General features: G+C 38.5%; 1 protein-coding gene across 3 annotated transcripts in view; it reads right to left on the minus strand.

Annotated features, from left to right (window-relative positions):
* Positions 1 to 3,676: 3,676 nt before the first annotated feature.
* The window catches only part of GPAM (glycerol-3-phosphate acyltransferase, mitochondrial), a 29,146-nt gene continuing 12,635 nt past the window's right edge, over positions 3,677 to 20,187 (minus strand). For 2 of the 3 annotated variants that reach the window (XM_058029372.1, XM_058029370.1), the window contains exons 9-21: positions 18,909 to 19,008; positions 18,045 to 18,257; positions 17,549 to 17,662; positions 15,499 to 15,584; positions 14,446 to 14,561; positions 13,600 to 13,670; positions 12,216 to 12,480; positions 11,570 to 11,712; positions 10,162 to 10,239; positions 9,274 to 9,414; positions 8,348 to 8,537; positions 8,180 to 8,238; positions 3,677 to 7,000 (exon numbers count right to left, since the gene is read on the minus strand). In XM_058029372.1, coding sequence (XP_057885355.1) covers positions 6,884 to 7,000; positions 8,180 to 8,238; positions 8,348 to 8,537; positions 9,274 to 9,414; positions 10,162 to 10,239; positions 11,570 to 11,712; positions 12,216 to 12,480; positions 13,600 to 13,670; positions 14,446 to 14,561; positions 15,499 to 15,584; positions 17,549 to 17,662; positions 18,045 to 18,257; positions 18,909 to 19,008 — 1,693 coding nt within the window. In that variant the 3' untranslated portion in view covers positions 3,677 to 6,883. The remainder of the gene's footprint in view (positions 7,001 to 8,179; positions 8,239 to 8,347; positions 8,538 to 9,273; positions 9,415 to 10,161; positions 10,240 to 11,569; positions 11,713 to 12,215; positions 12,481 to 13,599; positions 13,671 to 14,445; positions 14,562 to 15,498; positions 15,585 to 17,548; positions 17,663 to 18,044; positions 18,258 to 18,908; positions 19,009 to 20,187) is intronic. The other variant, XM_058029371.1, reaches the window with a different exon arrangement.

A 20,187-nucleotide genomic window follows, 5' to 3' on the forward strand; every position in this document is an offset into this window, starting at 1 on the left:
AGAATCTGCAGGTTTGAGGAAAGAAAGCAGGAGTTCTAAAGCCCAGTACCAAAATTAATTCACATTACATCTAACGACTACAAAAATGTAAACACAAAACATGTTTAAACTTCCTCATCTCCTAGGAAAGGGAACATTCATTTCATTACACACAATGATTTATTTTGGGGGATTATTAAACATTTTTTCAAGGATACACTAAGGAAACTGGAGGCTATAAATGGCCAGCCAGCAAGCAAGACAAAGTGAGAGATTTGCAGGCAAAGGTGGTGAACTGTGGTAATTTAGTTAAATGAAGGGGAAATACAAACACAGATAAAGGCTTTTACTGCCTACTGACAGGTAGTAGCTTAATTGGCCTTCTCCATCCTGCAGAGACAAGAGGAAGTCTGATTTTTAAAAAGCTGAACACTGTGGTTAAAATTAGAGTTTAGCTAAATCTAAAAAAACCTGCACAATTACACAGCTGTAAGGTGAGCCCCTGAAATCATCCACAGATACACAAAATGTTTAACTGGGAACAAAACCTCAGCCCTTCCTCAGCCTCATCTGAAGAGGGACACCAAATCAAAGGTGTGACACTGGTTTTAGAGACCTGCTACAGTGAGCAGCCAACAAACCATCCCAGGTACCAGTCACACAGCACAGGGCTCTGAAAGAGGCTGCTTCAGTACTTTTGGGGGATCCTGGAAACTCTTCCAGTGAAAATGTATTAAAAGAGTGCCACTGTCAATTCTGTGGCATTTATAAATGTTGTTTTCTTTGTGTAGATACAATCACCAGAGCCTGAACTCCTGAGATAATGCAATAGTCAAGCCAGCAGTAAGCCCAAAGCTCAGGAAATATCACTTGGCTTTCAGTGTTTCCAAAGCAGTGCCAGAGTTAAACTGTAAACTGTTAACAGATTACAGGGTTAATTTGTAATTAATTATTGTTATCTGCCAGGAACACTCTAGAAGATGAAATGCCAGGGGCAGGATTCCTCACCCCTTTTCCAGTCACCAGGGATTTCAGTGCTGGCTGAGGCAGGAGACTCCTACAGTAAGACAATGTGATGTCTGATTTCTTCCCCAGTCCTTGCCTGCTCCCTGCTGGCACTCCATCTCTTTTTTGAACAGCAAAAACATTAAGACATTTTTACAGAACAACCTTAATAAAACCCTCATATATCTCACTCCTCAAAGATTACAGGGACAAGAGGTATAATTCATATTACAGCTGCTCCTGATCTCAAACACAAAGAATCAGCCAGAGCACCAGCCAAAGCAGCCAGACCAAACTGTTTCTGTACAAATCCATTTTTACTTTGCCCAGGAAAGATGCCCAGACCAGGAAGGCATTTGTCTCAGCACTTCTCTTTGCTCACAGTAAAAAATTTTTAAATTTTCTATCTGGGTTCTTTTCAGTGCAACTGAAGACTAAATTCACTACTTTTATCCAATAGCCAGGGTGTAATTCAGATTCTTTTTTTCTCTGTATAGGGGGCTGAAAGGGAAAACCTTTATCTCCCCTTCCATCTTGCCTGTAGCATCCTTCAAACAGAACTCCTCAAGCAGAACACGGTATCCCAGCTGAGACCTTATGGCCTGCCAAGTTTTGCCTTGTGTTTGTCATTCACGTGCAGGAGTAAGGGTATCATGAAATGACACCTGCCCTTTCCATGGCAGCAGGACCCTTCTAAGTCACTTTCTGTTTGTGGTCTGCCAGTAAATTGGAGTTTTCTCCAAAGAATTGCTACACAGCTGGTTTATTTCCTCTCGTGCACATCAGCTGGTCCTCTCTCAGATGTAATGCACTGTACTTCCCTGGCTGGAATGGCTTCCTTCTTTTTGCCTTCAGATCTTTCCAAAACATATCATTACCCCTGGGATCATGATGTTCTCCACTGGAATACCTGGCTCTCCCAGATGTTATTGCCTACAAATGTAAAGAGCAAATTCTCCTCCATTCCCAAGGTCATTAATGAAGATACTGAACAGACAAGAACAGATCTAAAATCGTGTCCACTCCTAATAGTAATCCTTCAATTCCAAAATTCTTTCATTCTGGCTGTGACTTGTACTTCAAGGAGAGGAAAAAATCTACTTCATACCTGTAGCTCAAATTACTTCCTAATGAAAATAGAAAACCACATCAGAAGTGACATGTCTGAGGCCATGCATGGGTTCAGTGAATATTTGAGCCTAATTTACATCATCTGATCTCCATATCTGGGTTTCCTCACATCCCAGGGACTGTCACTCTGGAAAACATTTAAGACCATGGCATTGCAAATACTATCAGCTTAACAACCAACATAATTACTGTGCTGGAGAACAACCTTTTCATGCAAATTACACACAGCAATTATGCTATGTGTCTTTTACTGTAATTTTGCACTGCATAATTACATGCACATATATTTATATAGCTAATAGTTACTAGGCAATGAATTAAATAGCTTTTGTTTCTCTAACTGCCAATGCTTTATGACAGATGAAAGCTGAAAATCTTTTTGGGGTTTATGGTCTCTCAGGCCTGAACTCTGGCACAACACACAGTGATGAACATTTTCTACGTGTTTCTTTAGAAAAGACAGAGAGTCCTTTATTCTAAAGAAAGCATCAACTATGATAATACCTTCTGGATAATTACATTAACAGGTTGGCCGACTTACAGGAGAATAAATAAGGACAATAATTCTTGCCCAGCAGTGCAAAACACAAGGAACATCTATAAATAAAGACTGAAAAGAAAATCTTTCAAGCAGCAGCTCAGATCAATGTGGATCTTACTTTGAAAACACAGGGCTACTCAAAACACGATGTACCATAAGAGAACAAAGCAGAGAGCTCAAAGCAATGATCCTTCTAAATAAGCCTGACAAGCTTTTATTATATAAAAACTGAATTAAACAAAAACTAAAGATAAGTGCTTTATCTGACATTTGGGATTTCAAAAGACTGAGAAATAGGAAGACATTTACAGAAATAACATATAAGGTCATCACCACCAAGAATTGGGTTTAATTCAAGATACTAACAATAATTGAATTCTAAGTTTCCTGCTTCAGTCTAGAGTTGTCAATTAATTGAGCCTTGCTTGCATGTGAACATTGCTAGAGGCCTCTTACAGAATCAGCTGATTAGAACTTTTTTTTTATGAAGAGTGAAGCAGCATCCCTCCTTCTCAATTTAGGTAATGATCATCTATGCAGGTTTTATTCTATTAAAGCCCCCCATTCCAATTAATTCACATTTGCCTGATGCTGTCACAATTGCTGACAGGTGTTTATTACACTCCAGGTCAGCTTGAAATCACCATAAGAAGGGAAGTCTGCAGCATCAGAGCCATCCCAGGCTGCTGAATGACACACAAACACCCCCATGAGGAGAAAGGAACTGCACAAGAACTCCATGTGCAACAACCTTGCGGGGATGGGGGAACAGAGAGGCAAAATGGCACCTCCACTTTGCAACAAAACAGTGGCTCAGGAGTTGGGATGACACTTCAACCTGCTTTTTTAGTGTCTCTGCAGCAGCTCATACACTGGTAGAGATACATCTACACTGAGGGATTTTAATGGTTTAATTTCAGAAACTACCTGCACTGTAACAAAGTCATTGAATGAATTATCTCAGCAAGTTATTTAAATAAAACCACAACAAAAAATAAATCTAAAAAACACTAGAGGAGCTTGTTAAATGTCATATTAGCAAACAGTTTAATTTATTAAAATGACTCCAGTACACCTCTGTGCTTCTACAACAAACACGCATTACACATAACAGGTAAAACACAGTAATAACATTCTCCAGTCAGCAGTTCCCGGCTCTCAGCACAGAAACACAAAATCCACAGTATCTTACATCACCTCCCAGCTCAACCTTCTGCCACGTGGTGCTTGGGGCACTTCTCTGAGGAGCAGGCAGGCAGCTGAATGCAAGTGTGTGTCTATGCTTCCTGATCAGAGGTGGTGAGTGCAGCCCTGTGCTGCCCAGAGCGCAGAGCCAAGGCCCTGCCCAGGCCACAGGCAGTGAACCCGTGGAACACAGGGAGTGCCATCCCACAGTTCCATCTCTCTGGAAATGGGACAGCTACAGGATGGGCGTGGAGAGGTTAGATTTCTCATAGCATGAAAACACACTGGCCCAAAAAGGTTTGCACACCTGAGTATTATGCTCATAAGAATTACAAGATTCATGTAAGTCTTTATAAAGTCTTAAAATACAGCTGTGGTAATTCAGGGCCAGTCCTTTCTCTTTTACTGGTTAACTTTACTGAAATCAACTCGACCTGGAATTTGAACAGCAAAGCAAACATGAAAAGTTAATAAAATCAGAAGACACTGAGGGTGTAAATACAGTGCAAGTGTTGGTTTTAGTCTTTTTGACTGTTACAGCCTGATAATTTTACATTCTGTGCTTTAATTTTAGGGAAAAGCATAGATGTTGTGTCAGAACATACATATTAGCATATATACATGTATACATCATACACACTTGCTGCAGAATGCAAGGGCTTCCAGTGGCATATGATTCATAGTACCAATCTATCACATGCAGGTTTTTTTCCATACAAAACCAAAACAGTTTTAGAGGTGGCCCTCCCCCTGCATATATAAGTATCCATTAATGTGTATTCACATGCATTATTACCAACTCATTGATTTATGTTAACCAGATTTATTTAATTTTTTTAATGTAAGCTATAAATTATTTTGTTTGCAACACCTAGCCAGAATACTCCAGTGACCACGGTACTCCTGGGTTTTATGGTAACTAATACCTCCGTTGGCAAAACATTCTTAATAAAATGACTCAAGTTTTGTTTGCTTCATATTGCTTCATTTTTTTAAAAAAATTTTATGTACAAACATTGCTGTTAGTACACTTCAGATCTGCTGAAGTGCAGTAAACTATGAGAGCTCGTTATTCAGAAGCACCTAGACTCTTTTTGATATTAAATGGAAGCCATCAGCAACAAACATTGTATGGAGAATTCATCAGGTGGATGAACAGCGCGCATCAGTGAGTATGAGATGAAACTGTTTTCTAAACACCTGGTAGCCTTCACAAAACAAATTATGAGTGATGTAGTCAGTCCTGCTGAGACAGCAGAAGGACATAAGAACACAAGTGACTCAAGGGTCAGCGTTTATCCATATTAATGTAGCTTTGGTTCAGAAATTCTTTAAGTGTTGTAGAGCACCTGGTTTAGTGACAAAACACATGCATCTCACAGTGCTAACAGTATAATGCTAATAAACTATAAACTGCAGCTTTCAAATATTAATAGCATTTAATAAAAAAATTTACAGAAATATTCTTGTTGACAAATGTGCAGTACAAATGCAAGCTCCTTGGCCACAAACTCTAATTGTGTGCATCAGTTTTGTGCTGGCATAACAGTGCAGGTGCTGGGATTCAAGTATGATTTTCCATGTTTATGTTAAGCAACAGAGATTACATGATGAAGTTTGGGGGATTTTCTGCTCACAAGGCCAGGATGTGAGAATCAAGCAAAGCAATGCAGCAAAGGAAATGTTTAATTTCCCTCATCTAGAAGGCATAAAGGAGGGAAAACACATTTCACAAGCAAACCAGCTTCACATACCACCAAGTTATTGCTTCAGTTAAATCAGCTGTACTAAAATACAGGACTACAAGCTGCAATCTAATCTGCTCTCACATGAAGGGAAGATGAAATCTACAGTGCAAGTCCTCCATGAAAAAGGATCAAATTGCAACACCAGAGTCCTGTTCCATAGGACAGAATTTATTCATCATTCAGTTTTGCCTGTGAATTAATTTTATTTGTAAGTCAGTTAGATCACAGTCTAAAGTACATTGTTTCTATGTTTATATTTCTGTGTTTCTAGAGGTACTACTTCATACCAATTTAGGTCTGCTCAACAACAGAATATAATATGAACACTTGTTTCCAAAGAATTGACAAAATTATTGCTGAAATTTTTAGGGTCAAAATTAAAACTTATTTCACCAAATCAAGACTTTACTCCACTTAAAAAAATCTGACATCCTAATAATTAAAAAAAACCAAAACAAAACAAAAAATAAACCCTGAACTTATTAGGTGTTTTTTTTTTTTATTAAATAATAATCTAAGATTTCACAAGATATTCACATTCAGGCAACTGTCTCCTGACTCATCTGACTGAATGACAGATGCCATAATAAAAGCAAGAACACTACTCACATTCTTCCTGACAGCAGTGATTAGTGCAATTTACCACTGCACTACACAGTTTTAATAGTGCAAGGTGTGCCTGCTGACATTTCTCACAATCACCTGCTACATGATCATTATTCTCAGATGTCTGTACCTGTAATTTTCATTAGAATGTTGGCATTTATGTTAACACTTATGAAAAACTATGGCTTTATCCATGAAGTATATAGCTTGCCTCAGCAAAATTTTTGAGCCATTTATTAAAACAATAAAACTGAATTGGAATGAGAGTTACTTGGTTAAGCCATAAGCTGTGTTGCCACTAAACTCAAGATCTCAGGGTTAGCTACTGAACACCAATATGTGTACTTGTGCATCTGTTACAGTCTTGAAAAGTTTATTTAAAATGTAACACTGATAATTTTTTTTTTTTTACATCTAAGTCTAATAATTTATCTTATTTTTTGCAACATGTTAAATTGCTTGTATCGAAAGTGTCATCTGAGTATCGCTGTATTACAACAGGACTGGGACTGTAAGAAACCCATAAATGCACACGTAAGAAGGCACTTGTCTTCCAGTAGTTCAAGTCAGAGAAGGCCTTACCCAGACAGTGGCACCTTACAGTTTGAAGGATTAGCAAATGTCCCCAGGCTTTGCCACAGTCTCAAAACGTGTCCTCGTGTCCCTGGACGAAGGTGCTGTGTGTGGTCTATAACACCATGAAGCTCATGACAAATTCCAGCAGTTTCTGCCTGTTGCTCTGAGGTAGGAACGTAGTGCCAAGTTCCAAAATGGTGTCTTTCCTCTGCTGAGTCTGCTTGAAAACCTGAAGCACAGCAGGAACACATGTAAGCATCACCCTGTTAAAGGAATCTTTTTTCTGAGATTAAAATGTTATGGTCTATACTAAGATTTCCCTCATTTACAAGACTTCTTTCTTTTCATTTCTTGAAGGCTTAGATGGCAATGCCTTGAGGTATTATTAGAATTCACTCAAGGTTGAAGCCCTTCAGGGGTTATGGAAGAAAAGAAATTGAGAAATAAGTACAGTGTGTGATAAACAGCCAAATCTCAACAGTGAGGGACAAAACAACCAATCAAAGGCATTCAATTGAAAGTGCAAGCACTGTAAAAAAAAGAATTCAGATGCTATGTTATAAAAGATGCTCAGCAAACATTATCTAGTTCCATTTTTCATTCTAGTTTATCCTGCTGTTGGAAAATGATGGATTCACTATGTGCTTCCCCCACAGCTATTTAGTCTACAGAAAGACAGCTTTACTTGGCCAACTATTGTGGATTATTCAATACCTTAGAATTTAAAGGCAAAAATTTCAAAACCCATACCCAGCAACATTTTGCCTAAATGTCAATACTTTCCAAATTATAATGCTGTATCTTATGTGGCATACAGGAATCCATGCCAGTCTGATGAAAGAAAAACACTTCACTTGCAAAATCTAGATGGGTGATTTATGATTTGAAATACTAGTGGTAAAGTACAATACTGAATATGTATCTTAAAGAAGACCTGTATCCTCATGGAGAACACTGAAGGTGTATAAGGATGGTTCTGGAGCATCCATCACTGCTAAGCCAAAATTCAATAACTAATGCTTTTTTAAAGATTTAAGTAGACTTCAAAATTAAATTTAGCTGTTACTGAGCACAGAACATGCTCTCAGCCTTTCAATATTGTTCAATAGGGACACAGAGTAGAACAGAGGAACTTCATTTGCTGTGAATAAAAATGTCTAGTCACCCATCCATCCATCCAGAGGATTCTTGCCTTCCCAGAGGCAAGAAATGCCCTGTTCTGCAGCTTGTGGTCTCTGTTACAGCCCTCAGCCTAAAGGAAACCAAAATGCTCCAAACCCAAATACATTTCCACAGATATAATCACTGATTTTAAAATGACACTGAACACATTCCATGAAATGTCCAAATTGTGCTCATTATTGAAATGAAACTCAACAGTCCCCAGCTCTGAGCACCAAACACTTACTCCAATTTCCTTGAAGACTTTCACTGCATTTTTCACATGACTGTAGGTTGCACTCTCAGCTGCAAGAGAGAAAACCCAGAGGTAAACAAACTGAAATTCAATTTGGGCTACCTTGTGGTAGAAAGAACAGAATGAATCAAAGCCAGTTCCAAAACCAGTTTTACATACCATACACAGCAACATTCCTCTCTGTCCTGCTTATTAAGTGCCTGTGTAGCTTCTGAATATATTCAGACTCTAAAACAGGACCACTAAAATTGTGCACAAAGATGACAGCAGAGCTGTATGCCTCCAGTAATGGTCCCAGTAACCTCTGCAGGAAAGTGATGTACTGCTGGTGCTCCTGAGACTGGCTCACCTAAGGAAAGGCAACAAAAGGTTCAATGACAGAGAGCAGTGGAAACCAGAAATGACCTGCAAGGCATAACATGTTGAAACAGCAACCAAAATAAAAACAAAAGCACAAAAACTTGTACAAAAACAAGTGTGAGGGCACAGCACAAAATGGGAGCATAGCAGAAAAAAGCGACTTATCACGAGGGACAAAACAGGCACTGAACATCACAGACCAAGGCTATTTTTTCCTCCTCCAGGGTATTACTATTTTCCCAAGATAAAATTAAAGACATCATGCTGTTCTGCAGCCAGCAGAAGGGCTGCCCTACATTCATAGAGACAGACAGGAGTTTTCATGTGTTAAAAAAATATCCTGAAGTGTTTGTGTCAGCTCTGAGAAAACTAGTAATATATCTAAAATCAACATAAGCAATCTATGAAGTGAAACACAGGCTGAATATAAACACCAGCTGGATGTGCCCCTTGTAGACTGCATGTGAAGAATAAAGCCAAGGTACTTGAGTCTTTATCAGTTTTCAGGACTCTAACCCATTTCTCCTCCACCTCCCTGTAAAAACTGTTTATGTTTCTTTAGCTATTTTCCTCATGTGAAGGAGACAAATGGGACTGTACAAAAATACTAACATTGAAAACCAACAAAAACCCCCCACCAAAAAAAAGTATCAGTACCGGTCCTGAATAAGCAAAGTAATTTACAACTCTCACAAGAAGGTTCAACATTACAAGGAAAATATTACCTTCAGGTAGCAATCTCTCTGCTCCTCTCCAAAATCACTGTCTTCATCTTCCTCATCACTTCTCCAAGATAATGGCTCAGGGAGTTTTTTATTCCACTGCTGCTCTGTAAGACTGGGGCTAACATCCTCCTGATCATCCTGCTTAAATTTCAAAAACAAGGTGGTAAAACAATAAGTAAAACTCCAAACCCAGGCAAGCAATAGGTTTCTTTTATAATCTCATCTGACTTAATGCATTTATTAACCACCATTTAATGGATGCAGGTGAGACTCAATTATAGGCAGAACTGAGAAAAGGAGAGAGAAGAGACATTTGGTGAAAAAGACTAGGTTTTTTTCTTGCTTCCTCCTGGGTGCCAAGGTTTGTTTACTGTGCACAAAAAGTAGTTTATGAAGCAAATATATGCTGAATCAGCTGCCTCCCCTCCTCAGGTTTTCTTTGCACTGTGCACCTCTGGCAAACTGCACCCTACAGCCCTGGAACTGCAAGCTGAGGAGGTTTACAGTAATTCTGAGATCAATACAAAGGAATTAAAGAATGACAAAAGGTCTGGACTCCTGACTTGTGTACAGTACAAAGTAAAAAAATCCACGTAGCTATGCTACATTTGAAAGGGCTCCAATAATAAAATAAATCCCAAGTTTCAAGACAGTACAAAAATAGGTGTCTTCCTTAATAGCCTTACTGGTAAAATGAAATTACACAGAGTCATGAAGCATCACAGGCTGACTGTACCCAACTCTCTGACACTTAGGAACAGAGAGTGAAGCAGTCTCAGTCCTGGGCACGTGGTACAAGCTTTCAGTAACAACATATACTCAGAACAAGTCTCACAACTAAGGAGCATAAACCACCCATAGTACAGTACAGCATCTCTGCCACTTTACCTCAGCCACCAGGAGAATGCCATACTGGATCAGCCTTTCCACAGACTCGTGGCAAACTTGATAGATCACCTGGCAAGGCTGCACAACATAAAAAGAATGCAGTGAAAAAGTCACACTCATTACACCCATTATAGCAATATCATTCTCTGTTCAGTATGAATATTTTAGATATAGCAGTATTATTTATTTTACACAAGCTTTTAAACTTTTATCAGCATAATCCTACTGCACCACTCTTGTGTTTATCCTGGAGACATTAAAAAAATTAAAGTGAAATAGCATATTTAAAATATGTCCAAGATTTTTCCAAAATGCATTACCACTGGTAGAAAGCCACATTAAATATTCTCCCTTTTTAACAGCCTCTAACCAAATCTTAGTTTGTTAACAGTTCTGGAATAAAATCATCATAATATTAAAATTATTGAAACTCATAGCAGTGACCTATTTGGAATTTAAAGGAAACTACACTTCCAAGAAATTCTCTCATGCGTTTTGAAACGGAATAAAAAAATCCAACTTCTTTTACATTATTCATAATAATTTAGGAAATATTTTCTTAGTTAAAAAAATAATAATCAATTATTAACTCTGAAAGCAGAAGGATAATATTACTAAAGAACTCTAGCATATGAGCTAACATTACTACCCAGACAAAAATACTAAATTTGGCTTATGCTTCTGTAAAAATGCACAAGTCAAATATGAGTACAAATGTAAGAGCTAATTGAAGAATCTCTAGAATTTTAAGTAACTTCTACACATAAGAAAAAATAACATCTAGCACCTCAAATTGGAAGTATACAGTGTCTGAAAAGTGAGATAATATCAACTCTCGTCAGTGTTTTGTAACAAAAACTGAAGTCAGGCCATGTTTAAAATTTCCACTAAGTACCAGGTGTGGCACAACATGAGAACTGCACTCCTATGCAAATAAGGGATATCTTTAGAATATGGAGCCTTACTTCCCAACACAATTTCAACCACCTGTGCAAACTCACAGGAGCTGGGTACTCACAAAGACTTTTGTTTCTTTAGGTAAAAAAATAAATAAATGAATATTTTGGGCAGAATGCAAATACAGCTGTGATGAGCTAATGACAGGAACGATACAAAATAAGTTAGAGATGCTCTCTCAGCTTCCCACAACTCAAGGTGGGCTTCTCAATGCTGCCTTGCTTAGGGAAGGCCTAAAGCACAGCAGAAATGTCCCAGGCCCAGCCCAGCATCACCCACTTCAGCACTGGCAGGAGCAGCAGGTGGCACTCAGTGTGACAGTCACTGATACCCATCACCATCACACTGCACTGACAGTGAACAGATCAAAGCTGTGACACTCGTAGAAAGCATCGTGTAATTTAAAAGTAGCAATCAGAACAAAAACTGGAAACTTAATGCAATTACTTACCAAAGACACAGAGAATTCATTGGAAAGCAAGTAGCACAAGCTGGCAGCTTTTCTGACCAGGTGCTCTTGACTGATTAAACTGGGAGAAGCACCACTGGTACCATTTCTGTACCTCCTGCTCTGAATCGCATGAAGACTGCAGGCTGGAGGAGAAAGAAACACAGGCAAAGTTTAGTTTTCCAAAGAGCTTTATGGCAAAGCAAACATCAAACTTCTGTTTCATTCACTTCTGGGGCTAAAAGCAGTTAAATATTACACATGCCATTCAGGAATAAAGACAGACTTAACCACTCTGTTTCGTCCAGTAACGTCAGATCAAAACAAAATCTCATTAAAATACTGCTCACCAAAACAGAGGTTTTGCCATGTTGGCTCAGCACTCTGAGAGTGCCTTGCCTATAGCAGTGACCCATACACAAATACTTCCAAGAAAGATAAAGGATGAGGGGAAAAAACAATGGGAACGTTCCTCAAACAAAATACAAGTTTGCTTTAAAACTGTTTGTTAAGGTAAACATGAGTTGAAACAGGAAGTGAAAATTTGTATTAAAGGAAATAACACGAGGAACTGATGGGGATTTTTGTACAGATTCTCTGACTTCAAGGGTTACATGAAAGTCTTTCCCTGAAAAACCCCAAAACATACCAATAACAGCCTCTTTAATGAATACATGAAGTATTCCATTGCTGTAGAAGTTGAGCTCAAAGACAGCAGGTATTGTGATGCTGGGAGTGACGAAGAACTCATTGTTTCTGCTCGTGTTTGTGATATTTACACAGTTCCCCAACAAGTGGATGGCATGCATGACAACATCATCTGAGTTCCCTGAAAATCCCAAGTCAAAGTCACGGGCTAGGACCTCCTCCTTCATAGAGAAGAAGTCTTCTACCAGTCTGGAAAGATCAGTTCCCTACAAATAAACACAGAATCAGAGAGTTAAACGATATTTCTGCACAGGAATCTATCAGTAAACCACATAATCAGGTATATATCAAACACAATACACTAACTAATAATCCAAAGCACAACAGTCGTATCAGAAAAACTGATTTTCAGTGAGGTTTTGATGAAGTAGTTCGACATATTTTGAATTACATGCAATTATATTTTACAGCCATGGAACTATTTGGGAATACAAGGTTTTTCTTTGCTTCTTGGTTTATTTCACAGCCTGCAGAGACCTGAATACCTCAAGATACCTCAAGATCATGTCAGAAGTACCATGATTCCATTACCTATGCTTTTAAGTGAATGATCAGTTAGGTAGGAATATTGCACTTAACATAATGGAACAACTGATGTGGAACATGAGGAAAAATCTTTCCTCAGGCACCTCCTTTTCTTGTTTTCTCCCAAGATGGAGTCAGATCACATTATAAAACACTTATTCAATTCCACTATTTTAGGAAATTGGAAAGACTGGACTGATGAGAATGGTAACACTTCCTCCACAAGCAGGATTATACAAGTGACCAATATTTTTCCATTTGTTCTCAGTTTATGTACAATAAAAGCTTCAGATTTGAAGGACTTTTAGAAAAAATACGAAACAAACTTGTAGGATGAAAAAAAAATCATCCAACTTTCATGCACAAGACTTCAGGTAAACATTAGTATCATTCTGCCATTGTGATATAGTATTTTAGTACTGAGGAACAGTAAAATCAATTTGGAAATTAATGGAACAGTTTCTAGAATATTCAGTAGCGAGTGTGTTTTGAGATCTAAAAAACAACCCTAATACAATAAATGAAAGCCATGTAATCTTTAAAAAATTGATAACATTTTGAATTACAAAGATCTATTTCCACATGAGCATTTATTATCATCCCATCAATAATGGCTTGTGTTCAAGCACCCACTGCTAACTAAAATATCAGCACTCAGACTACCTGAAATCCACTTTAATTTAAATGCATCTTTCCTTTTTAATCACTATCATGTAATAGTAAAATCCATACTTTTTTTTTCTAATAAGTTAACAAGGCCAAAGCCATGTTTGGCTATTTAAGCAACACAGAAGCCTTACCTGCCTGTGTCTGTACAGCAACAAACAGGCAACAATGTGGGTAGACATCACAGCACAGGACTTGTCAGCAGCTAGAGGTGAACAAGATAAACTTGCTGAGCATATGAGACATTCCAAACACCATTACACAGTACCCACTATTTAAAAAATAAGTCACATTGATGTAGGCACAGAACTGTACCCACTGAATAAAACACAAAGTGTATTATGTACGTCTAGAAACAACTTTAAAATAATCAAAGTAACTCGGACTAAGATGGCCAAATAAAGCTTAAATATTTACTAAGGTAAGTACTGCTTCCTGTGTACCTCTGGTACCACAAACCACAGACCTACTGGCTGAAGCATTCATCACATAATCTACAAAACCTGGCAACACTGGTCCATGCAGCTAGATGAGCTCATGTATGATCTTAAATAATGCCATTAAGATACTCCAATAGCTTCTTATAGGAAGAGACAAGCAATGAGTGCATCAATATGCATCAATCAAGCACTTCAAAGTACAGAAAGGTTAGTCTACTAGTCCAACAAACTGAATAAAAATCTTCTATTTGATCAGAAAAAGAGTTTATTAAACTTTGAAGAGAATGGAGGGAGACAAAGGATGGACAACTGTCAAGATTATGTAAGTCATGAAATGATCACCTGGATGGAGACAATAAGGAAGTGTGACACTACCACACAAAATTCATGCTCTCAGCAAAACCAAACAAGCAGCTGACAGCAACCTGCTCCAGTGGAAGGTGTCACTGCCCATGGCAGGGGGGGTTGAAATGAGATGATCTTTAAGGTTCCTTCCTATCCTCATCACCCTATGATTCTGTGATCCTCTTCAACACTTACTGAAGAGAATGTGCTCAGCCAAGTTGGATATCAGCTCTCTTCTGAAGGGTTCACTGGTGATATCCCTGGAGTTGGGCAGCGAGGCTTCTGCCCCTTCATCCACAGTATCATTAGGTCTGGATATGCAATAAAAATTAACATGATGACATTTGGATTCTGATCAAAATGTAAAAAAATATAAACTGATTTTTTTAATGTACGCTTAGCATTAACTACAGCACAAAATACCACTACAGTCTGGTGAGGGCAGAAAATGTTATCAGCAAAAAGCTCTACCAGCTTTTCCTGATTATTTCTTTGCACTGAACAACAATCCATGATAAGACTACCAGAAGAAAAGTTGCAAGCTTTTTCTATGACTACTCATGACTTTGCTGTAACACCAATTGCTCTTTTTCCTTCAACAATTATGGAGAACAGTAGAAAAAACAAATTTGCCTGAAAGACAGAGCCCAGTTTCTCTACAAATTAGAAATGGTCCTTTGTATGGACTTACAACTTTTTAAAGGTACAGAACTGACTTTGCCCCCACCAGGACCACACAGGTTTGTATAACTCCTGAAGAAAAACAGCTAAAATGTCTATCTAACAAATGCAGAACTAACCCCTGAGCAGTGCTGCAGTTCTGAGAGTTACCTCCTTGAAAACAAGGAGCACTCACTCATAGGTCCTATTTGCTTTGGAATTATTCCAAAACCTTGTGAAATGTTTGTGAGGTTAAAAAACAAATCCTTTACTTTTCCCTAAGCATGGCATTTTCCCCTCTAAATGATTCCATAAAATTTATAAACAAATCAACAGGTTACTAAAAAAAAAAAAAAAGGGAAAAAGTCTACCTGAATTTATTTGAACAGAGCTCATCAGGAAGAATGTAACTCTTATAATAAATTGCAGTCAGAATTGCCTAAGTTTTGCACTTTTCTATAAACAATTAGATTATCCATGGGGAGTTCAAGCACAGCTTGGAATGTAATGCAGAACACTAAAAAGATAAACAAACAAACAAATCCCAATCTGTCCTCCCTTTCAACAACACCCCAAACAAATCTCTACCTTGATGGAAGTATAGCTGGTAACAAAGCTTGTTCCAAAGAAAAAGGAGCAGGCACAGGTTTTTGGCTTTGGCTGTTTACATATTCCTGTTAAAAAAAGGCTCATTATTTTTTGTACTTTTTCCACCTTATTCATGCATTCAACTGATACTGCTATTACAGGAAAAAGGCAATTATTCAAAAATGCAACTGATTAAAAATAGCTCACACTAAGAAAGGAGTAATAAGGTCAGGGATATTAGAAGTTTTCAACAGCTTATTCACTTTTTACTTATTTTATGCAAAAAGTAGATTTACAGCAAGGAATCTGTACTTCATAAAAAAACTTGCAATGAAAACAACACATAACCTCTGTCAGCACCCTGCTGTGAACAACTCCTTTGAGATGAGTTCCACGATTAAATTAATGAGAACTGCCTCATTAACATGAATGAGAACAAAACCTAGCACCCATTTAGAACCAGCATGGAGACTGTAATTATTGCTTACTCCTGCCTTCCTCACACACCATGAGAGAGAACTTCTAAGGAGAAACACTGCTGTACAAAACTCCAGTTGCAAGACACAAACTAAAGCCCCCAGGAAGCAGGCAGGGTACTGCATGCTTGGAATTCCTGAATTCCAAATTTCTCAAAAGCCAAACGCCTCTCCTTATAGGTTAAATTTTACACTATTCTGTTTTCAGGACACTGTGTTCCCTCAGTTTCTGTAAAGAATGGGAAACTAAAGAGCCACTTAACCTGCTGGTCAGGAAAACAGTTCCCTCCCAGGAAAGCTGCTTAAAAGACTTCCACAGCCTCTTTCACACACTCTTCTGCTTCCCAGCCTGTGCTCATAGAACTGCAGATGCCCAAAATTAACCCCCAAAGCTCAAGTGCTTTAGAAAAACCCGCAGTGACACAACTACAGTTACACTACTGCAAATGTGAGCTAAGGCACACTTTAAGGATTTATGTAATTTATCACCATTCTACAGCACAATAAGGAACACAGGTACAAATGAGACCTGACAGAGGCTGCTGGGAAGGTACAGAGTGATTAGCATTTCACTAGATTAAGAGGGCAGATAACCCTCTTTTCCTTACACTGATCCAAGAAGAGTTGTTAACTCCCTACCAAGAATAGCCCAAGCCTTCTCCTTTGGAAGTGAATTAGTATCTTTCCCTACTACACTAATTATAATGCAGTGCAGCCGGCCACAATAATTTCATGCTGTGGTAACTGAACCCTCCAAAGCTCTCCAACCCTACTGCTTTTTCTGAGAGAAGTAGGGCAGAAAGAAGAACACCTAATTAATTTGAATAATGTTCTAGTAAGTTGCTGTTGCAGAGCTTAATCTTATTAAAGTCACACTAAAAATAAGGTATACTGTGGCAGAATACAGATTAGTGAAATAGAGATTAGTACCAGCAGATTCTGCAAAGAGATCTGAGAAAATTTAGAGTAAAGGCAGATACTGCCACAATACCCCATTACCTGAGAAACTACAGAACAGCTACAGTGAAGTGCTGTACATAACAGTTGTGAAGTAATAATGATTGATGACTTTCAAAGAATATACATATTTTCGTGATATATTACCCATGACACTTTTATAGCTACTAATTTGCTTAGCAGTTTTAAAACTCCAGTGAGATAAATGCCCTTCCTCAACCATTGCAGATGTCATTAAATTACACTGGAAAACAGTATTCAGCTTCCTTCAACTCCAAATGTTGTTCAACTCCAAATGTGAAGAATTACTAGATAGTACAAGGAACATTTTACAGATCACTTATTAAGCAAACAAATAACCCCACCAGTAAGAATACTTAGACTGTTTCAAAACTAATATATCAACACTGAGACTATTTCAGCTTAATACAGATGCATTAAGTCCAAACACTCATCAATACTTTTGTATTGGGATGCTTTTGTCCTGCCAGAATGGACTGCAGCAGATAATGCTAGTGATGATAACTCACAATAAGGAAATCAAAATAAATGTGTCCCACTATTGAAATACCAAAAATGTCAAATATTCAAGAAGAACTTCAAGATATCAAACTTACTCTTAAGGAAAATGGTTGTGCAAAATCTACTCTGACACATCCATAATTCTTCCGCAGCATTCTGAAGACTCCTCTAGCTATACTCCAAAGACTTTCATTCTTCTTAGGCTTGCCCTAGAAAACATAGGTGGTTGTTTTGCTTTTCTTCCACTTTGCAATTAAAAGGTCATGTTTAAAATTAAAATGCATGCAACAGCAGACAAAGCAAGCCCAAAGCTTTTGACACACCTTATAAATTCAAGTACATCTAGAGAACTATTTTTCTCTGCAGATATCCCCTTGAACATATTACTTGTCATGTCATGAATTTGCATTTAGAAGTGTATCACCTGTACCTCAGCACTCCCTGTCAGAGCCATTTTGTGATTCATGGCTGAACACAAACCCTGAGTCCATGAACAGAGGACTAGCACACTACACTTAAACTATGTAACACATTTTCCTGCACATAAGCAGAAAATCCCCTAGGCAAAGCAAGTTGTTTGATTGCTCTTACCAGCTGCTCACTGTTATAGTGACCCTCAATGATGCGATCATAGGAGATTCCCACAGGTATAATGAGGACATCAGGGGTAGCATTTGAGAAGAGAGCATCCACCACCACCGACAGCAGCCCCGCTCTAGCTCCAGATGTCTTGCCACTTCGAGACCGCGTCCCTTCCAAGAATATTTCTAGAAACTGCTGCTGTCTCAACAGTTCTTCTATGTGCTGAACACAAAAAGATTGGAAAAGAGAAAAATAGTATCATATCCAATATGATATTGGTATACATATATATAATAACATGTGGAAAAAAAACCCAGTAATTTATGCCTTACACAAGCCCAGACCTATGTGCAACTGAATTTGCATGAATATACAAGCAGTATAATGACATTTGTTCAAACAGCATTTCTAGCAATGGCTGATGCAGTTGATTCACATTCATCTTTCCTTCTGGTTCCCCAGCACATCCCATCTTCCAAGATGCAAATACAGCTACTACACTGAATGGCACAAAGGATTACATCAGCCCATCAGGAACAGACTTCCATTGTGCTAAGTGAATCAGTGTAGAGATGCTTCACAACAAAAGACATCAGTGAAACAAGCATAAGTTAACTCAGAGAGCATTAATTCCACATTCTTTAATAAGGATTATGCAAGGTGGATATCTGCTCATCCTCAAAAGAGCTGAGCATGCAGTTTTCTTTATTCTATAAATTCAAACCTTCATACAAAAATGAATCCCCTTTTACAGCATAAAACTTGAGACAAATTTAAAGCAATAAATACATCTCCAGAGTGATGGAACCCACTTTTCCCACTTGCTAGCCAGGTGAAATGCTACCTACAGAAAAAAAGACAAGAAATACACACCACATAGAGCAAAGCTCTGTACAGGAAATCCTTACGACCGTCAGGGTTCTGATCCAACTTCCGACGAATGAAAAATCCTCCCAGCTTGCGGATCAATGTGCTGCACACCAAAGAAGGATTACACTCATTGATTTCAGCTTGCAGGAAACTACTACATCTCCAACAAACAACTTCTTGCACACAACAGGGATTCAAGTAACTAAAATTCTTAAAGACTAAAGTGTACTGCACTACTTGCACATGATGGGACTACACAAATATTTCTCTATTTTACTTATGAACTGGCTTCTTTGCACTGTCTTGCTTCACTGCCCTGACAGGTCACTGACCAGAAGATTCTTGCACACTGAGATGTTGGTGACCCATGTAAGAGTTCACCTGAGCTGGCCCCAGTCCACGCTGCGCTGCACAGACTGCACAGCCTGCATGCCTGTGGTGTGACACACACTCCCCTCAGCTGCAGAATCAGCTCAGCCAGCTGATTTTAACAGAGCAATCTGCAGGCAGCTCCCACTTGGCACCAGCAATTACACCACGTGCATGGTCCTGCATTTATCTCACAGTGTAGCAAGAAGTCCCCATGAGGACATCCCTTCTGCTTGACAGAAGCAATGATGAATAGGGCTGTTTTCTTGAAAAAAAATCCTATACTGGCTCAAAAGACCAAAGAGGAGTAGTACACCTTTCTGCAGACAGGATGCTATGTGTGGATCATGGGCCTGCTGAATGCTGCAGGGTGCCCAGTGCCTAAAGTAATGTTAGATTATCTATGCTAACCTTTCTTTATTCTGTTGGCACTAAGAACTAGCATTTCAATTGCTCATTTATATTAATACCTTTTTCACTGGGATTATTACAGACCAGCACCTACAGGGTCTAAAACACTCTTGAAGTCAAGGAATTACCTTTCTTTCCTCATAATTTCCTATAATATCCAGTCATTCTTTAGATACCAAATATGCCCAAATTCTGTCTCAGTGGCAAAATATTACCTAAAATATCTCAGGCTTTTGAGCCACCAGAAATATAATTTAAACACAGACTCAAGTGGAAGAATTTTCCACAAAGTATTATTCAACTAGTACTGTTGCTGCTCGTTAGCCAGCTCACTAAACTGCATCAAGAGCTGTCCATTCACAACTCCTTCTCCCATATCATCTTTCCTTTGTCATCTAACCACTTTAAAACTCCAAAAAAGGAATATCCTTTCTCCTTACCCTAAGGTTGTAACAGAGCTTCTCAGAAGGATGTTGTGATGCTCCCTCTCTGAACATGTCAT

Source organism: Melospiza georgiana, chromosome 8, assembly GCF_028018845.1.
Source record: "Melospiza georgiana isolate bMelGeo1 chromosome 8, bMelGeo1.pri, whole genome shotgun sequence".
In the NCBI taxonomy this organism is placed as follows: Eukaryota; Metazoa; Chordata; class Aves; order Passeriformes; family Passerellidae; genus Melospiza; species Melospiza georgiana.